General features: G+C 33.1%; 3 protein-coding genes across 3 annotated transcripts in view; 1 reads left to right on the forward strand and 2 right to left on the reverse strand.

The window, feature by feature from the left end:
* LOC143369766 (phospholipid phosphatase 1) overlaps nt 1-3,078 on the reverse strand; it is a 106,289-nt gene extending 103,211 nt beyond the window's left edge. The window contains exon 1 of the mRNA XM_076814122.1: nt 2,875-3,078. Within this exon, the coding sequence (XP_076670237.1) occupies nt 2,875-2,880 (6 nt within the window). The 5' untranslated portion in view covers nt 2,881-3,078. The remainder of the gene's footprint in view (nt 1-2,874) is intronic.
* A 684-nt stretch (nt 3,079-3,762) lies between these two features.
* LOC143369774 (uncharacterized) lies at nt 3,763-7,677 on the forward strand. The gene is made up of 6 exons (XM_076814137.1): nt 3,763-4,185; nt 4,510-4,662; nt 4,913-5,035; nt 5,148-5,251; nt 5,330-5,555; nt 5,650-7,677. The coding sequence occupies exons 2-6, from the start codon at nt 4,522-4,524 to the stop codon at nt 5,905-5,907; spliced, it is 852 nt and encodes a 283-aa protein (XP_076670252.1). The 5' UTR covers nt 3,763-4,185; nt 4,510-4,521; the 3' UTR covers nt 5,908-7,677.
* A 1,067-nt stretch (nt 7,678-8,744) lies between these two features.
* Nucleotides 8,745-10,768, reverse strand: Lrr47 (Leucine-rich repeat 47). The gene is made up of 4 exons (XM_076814115.1): nt 10,314-10,768; nt 9,676-10,206; nt 9,292-9,587; nt 8,745-9,053 (listed from the first exon to the last, which is right to left on the reverse strand). Exons 1-4 carry the CDS (start codon nt 10,479-10,481, stop codon nt 8,822-8,824), a joined length of 1,227 nt encoding a protein of 408 aa, XP_076670230.1. The 5' UTR covers nt 10,482-10,768; the 3' UTR covers nt 8,745-8,821.
* Nucleotides 10,769-11,112: the final 344 nt, after the last annotated feature.

Consider the following 11,112-nt stretch of genomic DNA (forward strand, 5'->3'; position numbering starts at 1 on the left):
TATTTTTAAAATCGCGCCTGATGTTAAAAACCTGCATTTGTTTAAAATAATTGCACAAAAATGGTTAAAAAAAATTCTTTTAAACTGAAATAATTTTTTCTTAAAACTTCAATATCTTGTCTATAAGCACCGTAAAGCTCATCTCCATCCGCTTACTACTTCTATAGCTATAATGTATTGAAAAGAAGTTAGCACTTAAATTCAAACAGCTGTAAAAATCGACATTTTTCAAAATTTTGAAAAATCCTTTGAGGTACGTTTAAATATCACTAAAGACTACAAAATATTCAAATTTCAGCAATCTACGAAAACTTACTCCGAAATCGGTCCGAATTCGCATGGAATGACTCATATGTAAAATTTTAACTATGTAACTGTTTAAAACTATGTGTTTATAGATATAAAAGTAAACCCTGCATATCAAATTCTTAATTACAGAATATTAAATTAATATGACCAGCAATATTGTTTTGCACCTGGGCGGCCAAAACCCAGGAACTTAAGAACCTTAGGAACGTAGGACTTTACCAGACGTCTTTAAGAAGTCTTGAAAGTCTGAAATAAACGTCTGTGAGATGTCTTTAAGACGCTGTGTGCTATCTGGGTAGTTGAATTCGTTTCATACTCTTTCCATATACTGTAACTTTGAGAAGATACAGATTTTTATTATAAACTCCTTCATTTCATTTATTTCCTTCAATTTTTACATTAAAACCGCACAAGATATTACATAACTTGTTCATACTATAACGTCAAAAATAAAAACTTTTTTCCACATCGCAATTAGATCGATGGTATTCTCCACTAGAATATTCTAACACAGAATTTGGCTGTATTTCCGAATGGTCTCAGTGGCCAATCGCCACGAGGTTTGAGGGAAGGGGTGGGGAGACTGTGTGGACCCTAAATCTAAAATTATGGCTTCGAGAATTTATTAGTTTCCGAGATATTAATAAATACTTTTACTCCTTCTGTTGACTTATTCCGACACAAGGCATTCCACTTTCCAACTTGTTCCGGATATTAGTATTGGTTGGGGCTAGATTAGCGGAGGGTGCGGGCGCCCCGTTTGCGGGCGCGTAAAGCATGGTAGCGAGCCGATGTGAGTTTGGAGATTTAAACAAGAAACTGGCAGATGCGATCCATCCTATTACCTATATGGGGTAGATACCTATTACTCTACTGATAGTCAATACTCAAGGGGGTGATTCTACAGGCCAAAATGAGACGAAAATATAGAAAACAAATTTTGAATATCGCGCTTCGTTTTCGAGAAAATTGGCTTTGAATTTCAGCCACTTATTGTCGTTTGCAGAAAAGAAGGCGCCCGGACGTTAAGCGGGGGCAAGGGGGCTACTTTGCTCGCATTGGCCGATGCGGCAATGTCGACCAATACAAAGTAAGCGAACGGGACACAGGCGGTGGGAGCCAATGCGGGCAAAGTAGGCCCTTGCCCCGCTTTACGTCCGGACGCCTTCTTTTCCGCAAACAACTAGTATATAGGTACGAATGCCTTTCAGGCGCCTGAGGGGCGCGCGGAGCTAAGGAGAACGCGTCGAGCTGTTCGTAGAACAGATTTGGGGGGGGGGTGCAGGATGGACCCCATTATCGCTACGTGCATGCAATTTAAAAAATAAGTTGTAAAAAAAATTAACAGTAACTTCTTATTAATATTTCGGAAACTAATAAATACCCGAAGCTACAATTTTAGAATTAGGCTTCACACCCCCTCCTCACTCCTCCCTTCAAACCTCGTATCGATCGGCCACGGGGGCCATTAGGAAGAATATCCCAGAATAAAAGAAATTACATTCATCCTTTGCACTGAAAAAAAGGTTTAAGTTTTACATATCCATATGTATGTATGTGTCATACATTGCAAGCACTGAAACGGGTAATGATTCATTCTATACAATAAACTTGGATTTCTGGAATACATCAACCTTATTTGGCAACATTCATCGCGTAGGACTTATCTTTGATTTATCACGATTGTATTTCAATCATATCTAAAGAAATTCCGTTCTGCTGCGCAATTAACCGATACGCAGCCGTATGACATACCTGTATGGACAAAACTTATAAAAAAATTAAATAATACTGCAAAAAATAAATATAAAACACGGTTTTCTCAAATTTTTATAATAAATACACTTTAAATCAGGAAAGAGATACATACTTCTCAAAATATCTTGTTATTTTATTATATTTCGAAAAGGAAAACCATTACTTTAATGTTAATGTTGTATAGTGCACCTCATATTACAGAAAAAAGAACTACTTGAATCAACTTTTCATTTTCTAACATTGGTGCAATGCAGCAATTAAAAATAATGGAATTCCTAACGCATACAAAAATTTACAATTCAAATTTACCGCTTGTGTCAAACATGCGCGCAACTCCATGCTTCCATATGCGCAACAACATGATCGTAGCAAATGTCAATATGTATTTAGATATGTAATAAAATACATTTCAAACAAAGTTATAACAAAAATGATTTTCACATTTCTCAGAATTCCTAACTAAAGAATAAATATAATGAAAACTGCATAACATATATATTGTACGTACTTATATTAAATGATTGGTCAAATTAAAATAGATAATTGCATCCAAGCAAAGTAACGTAAGAAAGTAAAGCTATTGAGAATGTCGTTTTAAAATTTCAACATTTAAAATTAGAAAAAAAACCTTTCGTTTGAACGGGCCAATTGTATTTGTTTCTAAAATATTCTAATTTCTATTGATATGTAAACATAGTAATTCTATAGAAATATATTTGGAAAATTACTTATTTGACAAATACTGTGCCAGCTAGGAGACAATAAACTTAGATCTGAGTTAACTTTTATTTATTACTAAATTCTAACCTGCATTGTCCACGTGTAGATGTGTATCCTTTAAGTGACGAATAGTTCAGAAAAATGCCTTTCACAACATATTGAAGACGATACACACGGTTCTAAAATATCTTAAAACTGGATACAACGGATAACAAACACGGTTACATAAAGACACCAACTTAAAAAATACGTCTCGTTGACAGTTCACTGACAAACACTGCTTCGAGCAGTCATTGCATGATTCAACCACAGTGCTTGGATTAGGAGAGGGGATTTATTGTTTAACGGGCGAAAAACTATATTTTGTTCGTTGTCAATAAATTCATAAACATAAGGAACAAAAATTTGAAAATTAACGTAAACACATATATGCCACATCTCTTTCACTCATGAATATTTAAATGTTTTGTAAAAATGCACACAAATGCAAATGTTAAACAACTACAGTGATATAAGTAAATATTGCACATTTGTATGACTCATATCTGTTTAATAATTACCCTACAATAATGCTTGTTCATTTTAAGTAACCTTTATAATACTTATTTGCAATAGGTAATATATATTTCGAATATTGCAAAATATATATTGCAATGTTATATATATACACGTAATATATAGTATATAGTTTTATTTATAGAGTTTTTGGCCATTCTATGGCGAAAGACATAAGTGGTCATGAGCAAATAAAAAAGTAATTGCACAGTATTCTCCCTGCATCTCCCTGTCATTTAAGAAGGAACCCGTTTCGCGCATGTAGAATGAGCTCATTGGCTCCGAAAAAGCGTTGGTGGGGGTACAGCCAATAGTGGATTCTCCCGGCACCAATGAGCGTCAACCTGCGCAGAACCGGTCTAAACTCGTCGGTCGGCAGGTTCCTTCTTAAATGACAGGGAGTAACAAAATAATTTGTTTTCTTTGTGATCTTTCATATTTAACTGAACATGATTTGTATGCAAACCAAACATGGCTTATTATGCTTAGTTGCGAATATCATATACGCATATTAGATGAAATGAATCATGAATGTATAAATTAATGATAGTCGATCATTAGTGACAACGGTTTTGAATTTCAAATAATAAAAAAGTTCTCATGTTATACTTTTATTGGTTCATTCTGCGATTTTTTTAACATTCAAATGAACCAATGAATTTTCTTGTTAATTATAAAGCTTCGGTTCTAAACATACCCAAAGGTTAACCTTAACCTTAACTATCACCGAAACAAACACATTGTATGGTTAAATCGGATGTAAAACTCAAAATCCATCCTTATCAAGGAGATTCATAGGCGTTTGCGGTTATCTGTAAGAAATCTACACATGCATCTGAACAAGTGAATATGAATAATATCTTAATATCCAAACATTTTATGCACATCTAATAAATCGAGTATCATAATATTCCCACCAACAAAATGTATAATTTACTTTACGAAATGTATAATTTACTTCACGAAATTATACATACTACTTATCATTCGCAGCCTATTCATTTGAGAAGATTGCAAATATCGGAAATGTAATGAACCTAACTTTAAAGTATTATCGATTCGCGGAAATGTATTTTTTTGACAAGCAATTTTCGTATCGTTAATTTAAGTTTAAGAGTGAAATTCATTTTGGTATATAATTTATTTTCGTTGATGCGTTGTGTTTAGATTAACTTTATAATGAATATATACAAAGATATTAACAGAGCAAGGCAAATACCTTACACAGAAGAAACTGTAGTATTTGTACGTCAGCCAGCACCTAGTACATCCAGGCACAACCGAAAACCGCCTAGGCCGAAACCTCCAAGAAATCTAACAGTTAGTAATTATATCTGCTAACTGTATTTCACGCTTAAAAATTATATCAAAATAATCATAACAGTAGTTAACGCGATTGGAGGTCTAATTTGGAATTTAATATCTTTATTGTAAATAATGTGCAGTATCACCACGAAATTTGACGGGCAATGACGATGTACTATTTTAGTCCTGTAAAAATATTAATAAATAAACATTATGGTATGGGATTAATCAAGTTGGTATGCGACTTAAATATCCTACTTCACAGATATATGACAATAAAAATGACGATGACAATGACAATGACGATGATGATGACTACAGCTGTCAAAGACGCGCAACTATGCGTCAGGAACTGTATGAGCATGAAATTGCATCTTCCATCAGAGAGGTAAGTATATTGCACAAATGTAAAGAACTACTACGTAATATATTTTATTATTATTTTATTATAAACGGGAAAACCCTTCAGATATTCATTACAAAGTAATCTTAATTTGCAGGTGAATGGCGGTGTTGATTATTCAAACGAAAGCCTTGAAAAGCATTGGAGAGAAAGACAAGATGCAACTAGTATGAGTTCTGAAGAGGCTTCTTCAATGTTTATGTTAGTAATCTACTAATATATATTGTATTCTGGCGATGCGTTCCTAAGATTCTTTGCTAAAATAAATTACGATTGTAGGAAGCCAACTGTAGAAGTTAGTAATGAAGCATCTGTATCAGAGACTGAGGCTACGACCGAAAACAATGAAAATGTTTTAGAGGAAGAGAATATTTTAAAACAGTGTAAACTTAATAAGAATGCAGCGATTAGAGGACTTTTAAGAAATCGAAAAATATCACTAACTGATCTGCAAATGCCGAGCAGTTTTGTATACGCGGAAGGTGCACACACTATAACTGTACAGGTCTGTATAAATAGTTAGTTTAAGCTTCACGAATATTGCGGCATGAAACTAATTGAACAAGTTGAAAAAAACATTTATATTGCATATGAAATAGAAGGGAAATGTTTTTCCAACAAGTAATGTAACTGAGGAAGACTATAGCATAAAACTAGTTCAATGCCCTGAAGAGCCAGAAGTTTTTGTTCGACCCTTACAAGCATGTGGAGGCATAGATGAAAATAAATATAAGAATATTGATTTTTCCGTACCGCATTTAGGAAGAAAAAAGATAATCACACCGCGACAGTTTTATGCTGAAATGGATGACTCTGATTTTGATTTTGTGAAAAAAGATACAAAAGGAAAAACTTAATTAAACCAAATGAATAGAGAACTGTAGCTTTTATTTAAATTTTAATCGCTGTTTCCTAAAAAAGATAAGTATTTTGGTTAGCGATTATTGATTTCATTATGTATACTCTTTGTTGAAATACTGAATACTAAAGAGAATTGGATAAAACGATGTGTGCATTTTGTTCTTACTGTTAAAGTCCCTACGGTGAAAATAATTATACAGAGTACATACATGTATTTTGTGTCCAGTATTTCATATTTACTGTCAAATTGACCATCTTTTTACATCGTTCATTACTAAATTTTATCCATGCAACATTATTCGATGAACATGTTTTTCAATTACAACTTTGCATTGAGTTGGATTTATAATATTTGCTAATTAAAACAAAATACTACGTGTAGTTATAAGATAAATGACATATCCTAGGTGTTACATGAAACATTCCAAAGTTGTATATTTACTTTATTTACGGCATGTAATTAAAAATTTAGTAATATAAAAAGTTATAGCTAGCACAAGAAAGGAATAACTAGAATTGCTTTAATGCCAGGACACGTGAGACATATTGACAAGAAATTAACGGACTTATGGATGTTTTATTAAAATTTCTGGATGCTCTATTCTGGCTGATTAATAAATTGTGTGCCTAATACTGTTGAAATTACAAAAATATATCGATTATAAGGTGAAAATCGTATGTATTAAATATTTTTATACAAATTTCATTATATGTTAATTCATCTTTAACTTTTAGATTTTCATACTCCTAACTTAAACACTGTAAAAGTGAAGTAACTTTAAATTTCTTACTCCTAATTTTCATATTATAGCATTACAAGATATTAATGGCCAACCGTACTTATTAACACGATAACGAAATGTTATCTGCGCGATGCTTAACCGGCTTGTGGATTAACCCGGCTCTAATTCAGGGTAAGCAAACTGCTCCAAAATGAACTACCGCGAGTCAGACTCGGGGTAATGCTTTCTTTGGTAACTTAAGAACCAGACGTATTAACACGAGACAAAGTGGAAATTAAACCTAAAGAACTATATTTTTCAGTAAAGTTAACCGTACCCATGGAAACGTTTTTGCAAAGTTGCGTTCGTCCAAACATTGTAAAAGAAACTGATGGTTTGAAACCTACAGCAAATATAAAAAACAGTCACTATGCAGTTACGCGGATTAAAAGTAAAAATGATATTTTGGGAGTTTTTGAGGGTGCTAATGTCAAAATTGTGGCCAATGTAGCAAAATTCTAAATGCCGCAAATCTCGAAATATGCAGTTTACTTACGTGAAACTCAGTTTCTGTTTTTGCAGCAACATCGTTTTTTTCGCAAGAATTTGAAATCAGATTCGTTAAAAATTATTATATAACCTGGAAGCAAATGATTTCCTCCGCAGAAAGAATTATACCATTACGGTACCGAATTCTACCAGTAAATAGATCCGCAAGGCGGTTATTGATACAATAATGCTGTCTTACATAGAATTAACAAGCTGAAACTTTTATACGAATGTGAATACTTCATGAGACTTAAATCTAAATTAATATTTTATTCTTAGAATATACTTGTATAGTTCTTATCTTCTGCGATACTTAATAGGAATTATGGCTGTAATAAGAAAACAGATATAGAATGGGCAATTTGAATAAGTATATTTGTATAAATTACACGGAAAGTAAGAACATGCGTCGTTATGCGATGTTTATAAAGATATTCTATTTTTGTAAACCATATATTGTCAATTCACAGTTAATAAAATAACTAGCGCAATGGCTTTTGCAATGTGTACTTTTAATGGATAATATTTTTTATCATACCTGTTTTCATTTTGGCAAATGCTTGTTTATTGAAAAAACATGATAATTTACAGTGTAATAAATTATTTACGATACCCGTTTCGCTTTTGCTATTAGTGTTAGAAATATTACTGCAGTTTTCTGTAATATTACACAATGTAATTAGCATATTGAGAAACAATAATAATGAAAATTACTGGATAACAAAATATCCTTACAAGGCAGTTACATATATGAGATGTACTATAAAACATACTTATTTCTTTGAATACTGTGTCATACTTCAAATTTTTATATTTTTCCTAATAACAGATATCACGTGTCAATTGTAACATTTATATAGCAAAACATTGTGATAATTATATTATTATGATTAAATAATTTGTATCTATGGTAGGATTAGGTAAACGTGTCGACATGAGGTTTAATGGGAAAGGTGGAAAGGTTGTGTAGACCCTAAATCTAAAATTATTGCTTCGGGAATTTATTAGTTTCAGAGATATTAATAAAAAACTTTTAGTATGTCTGTTGACTTATTCCAACATAACGCATTTCACTTTTCAACTTGTTCCAGGTATTTATTAGTATTGGTTGGGGCTAGATTAGTGCGGGGGGCGCGTAAAGCATGATAGCGAACCGATGTGAGTTTGGAGATTTGAATCAGAAACTTGCGGAAACTGGCTCCATCCTATTATATAGGGTGGATACCTATTACTCTATTGATACGCTACTTATACGCAGTTAAAAAAATAGTCTGTAAAAAAAAGTAATAATAAGTTGTTATTAATATTTCGGAAACTAATAAATACCCGAAGTTACAATTTTAGATTTAGGGTCCACACCCCTTCCCTCAAACTTTGTGTCGATCGACCACTGAGGCCATTCGGAAGTATATCCTATTTTTTTCTATACTTTTCTGTACAGTTACCCCCTTTTAGTAAATTACTGTTCTATTTTCCCGAAAAAAATGGGCCCCTCAGAACGTTTGCCAGCTGGGCCTTTTTTCTTAAATCCGCCACTGCAAGGAATAGAAGAGAATCGTACGTATTCTTTCATATATTTTTATATTTGTTACAAAATGTAATAAGTAAATCTTTTTTAAAATGGAAATGAAAAGTTGCTTTAATACTGTATTTTTGCATAACAACATACACAAGTTATTGAACAAAAATAACAATTAAATGGTACTGTAATATTCCCTGATGATTTTACACTGTTAGCTATTAAACTTAAATGAAATTCCACGAATTTTCTTATGTAACATTGAAAACAAGGATTACCACAGACACAATACTTTGCCTCGTTCAAATATTTTACCAACGTGAATGGAATTAGACTTGCATCATACGGGCACCTATAAAATAAGAAAAATACATTTTTGAGCCATCAATTTTACGAGTATAGTGCTATCTAATGGAATTGACGTAAGTTTAAAGAGTATTTTAAATTTATCTTTTTTACTGGTCTTTTGTATATAGAAACATCCGAACTATATTAAATAAATTTAATTTGGATATCGATGTTCTGAATATATTAATAGAGAATTGAAGTTGTAAATAGAAACAGCCAAACTATTCGCATGTATTACAAACCTTGTTTTAAGAAATGATCTGGCTGCATATTCAACTAAGCTGGGTACGCTAATTTTACAAACAGGTTGTGAATCCGTGTTTTGACTTTGAAATTCATTCTCCGAGACATCTAACAGAATAAGCTGTAGATTTCTCATGCTGCCTGGCATATAACGTAAATTATTCTTAGATACATCCAAATACTTCAAATTGCTCAACTTTCCAATACTTTGTGGTAAACAGGTCAGCACATTTTGGGTAGCTTTCAAATTAACAAGGGCATAAAGCTTTCCAATTTGTTCTGGTAATTCTGTTAACTGCATGAGAAATATTACGTGACATTACATTATCGTACAATTCGCTTACTCTGTTAAGTACTATTTACGATACATGAAAGCAACATACCAAATTATTGCTTATATCTAACAATTTTAAATTAGATTTTATAGGAACTTGATCTAACCATGCCCACTTTACAGTTTTTTCAAGACGATTCTGTGATAGATGAAGTTCCTGCAGATGCTGTAAAATCCCTAATTCTTTTGGTAATGATGAAATTTGATTGTTGGATAAGTTCAAAATCCTCAAACTCTGAAGTCTTAAAATTTGTCTATCAAACGATTTCCTATTTAATCCTGCTAAGTGTAGTTCTTCGGTCATCCGTGGGAAACCAGCCAAAGTTGGATATTCCGAAGATTTCTTAATTACAACTTTCACCTTTGGAACAGAACGTATGGCTTTTGGATTCAAATTTGAAATAGCAAGAACTGATGGATCTATTTTCTTTGATACTGCCAGCCTCAAAATGTGAATAAAGCTTTTTAGTTGAATTATATCAGATTTAATAATTAAGTCATGAGGTGGGTCTTTCAAACGAATTGTGGCCTTTCCTTCGTTAATAAACTTTGTGAATACGTTATCTATATTACATTCAATCTGCAACAAAGAGTATATAAATTATTGAAGGCTTAAACTTTAACCAAGAAATATAATGAATGTATGAAGCATTTTTCAAAAACTGATGAATGCTTAGACTTTTTTACCTTATACTTAGTACCCTGTTTATTTTGTAATGTTTGCCAAAGAATGTATAATTCATTAGTTTTCACTGTCTGTCTCCCAATCGCTAAAATGGAACGTTGCGATTTCTTTCGTGTTACATTTGTTACACATAATCTGTTATTAATTTCAACATTACAATGTAGTTTCATCTTGACTGAATTTCTTTGAAAGTATATAACAAAGTATATCGTTTAATGAACCTTCATTATTAGTAGTGACCTTTAACTGGATATGAATTTTTATCAGGAACTCTCAGATTGATATTATAATCAATTTAATACACATGTGACGATATATTTTCTTTCTACAAGTGTGTCATACTCAAATCTTAACACTTTTCTTCTTATTTCTATAGGCCGCAACGAATGTCAACAAATTTTCTTTTCGCGCGCAGAACGACGTTGAGTGGCCGTCTGGACTCTGGTGGATTTCGACCAATTTGGACTGGACAGGGTTGCCAGCAGTGATGCTAGAATCGTGGGACGTGGGACAAAAGCTTATCCCCACTATGACCTACCGTCGACCCCCACTTTCTTTCCATCGCACTTCAACATGCATATTCCTACTCCTGCCGTATGCTCGGCAGCCCGACAGCAGCTTACATGGCAGGAGTAGGGATATGCTTGTGTGCAGTGTGTTGGGAAGAAAGTGGGGGTCGACGGTAGGCTATAGTGAGAGACGACGGTAGGTCATAGTGGGGGTAAGCATTTGTCCTACGTCCCACGATTCTGGCATCACTGGTTGCCAGATGGTTTTATTGTCGAGCTGCCAGATCGTATG

The sequence above is a fragment of the Andrena cerasifolii genome, chromosome 6 (assembly GCF_050908995.1).
Source record: "Andrena cerasifolii isolate SP2316 chromosome 6, iyAndCera1_principal, whole genome shotgun sequence".
Taxonomy (NCBI): domain Eukaryota; kingdom Metazoa; phylum Arthropoda; class Insecta; order Hymenoptera; family Andrenidae; genus Andrena; species Andrena cerasifolii.

Bases quoted from the DNA above. Each gene is read 5' to 3' on its own strand.
- LOC143369774 (XM_076814137.1), top strand. From the start codon at position 4,522: ATGAATATATACAAAGATATTAACAGAGCAAGGCAAATACCTTACACA. The intron at 5,252-5,329 runs GTTAGTAATCTA...TTACGATTGTAG, and splicing joins GAGGCTTCTTCAATGTTTAT to GAAGCCAACTGTAGAAGTTA. The intron at 5,556-5,649 runs GTCTGTATAAAT...CATATGAAATAG, and splicing joins CACACACTATAACTGTACAG to AAGGGAAATGTTTTTCCAAC.
- Lrr47 (XM_076814115.1), bottom strand. From the start codon at position 10,481: ATGAAACTACATTGTAATGTTGAAATTAATAACAGATTATGTGTAACA. The intron at 10,207-10,313 runs GTAAAAAAGTCT...TCTTTGTTGCAG, and splicing joins AACAGGGTACTAAGTATAAG to ATTGAATGTAATATAGATAA. The intron at 9,054-9,291 runs GTTTGTAATACA...CTTATTTTATAG, and splicing joins AGATCATTTCTTAAAACAAG to GTGCCCGTATGATGCAAGTC.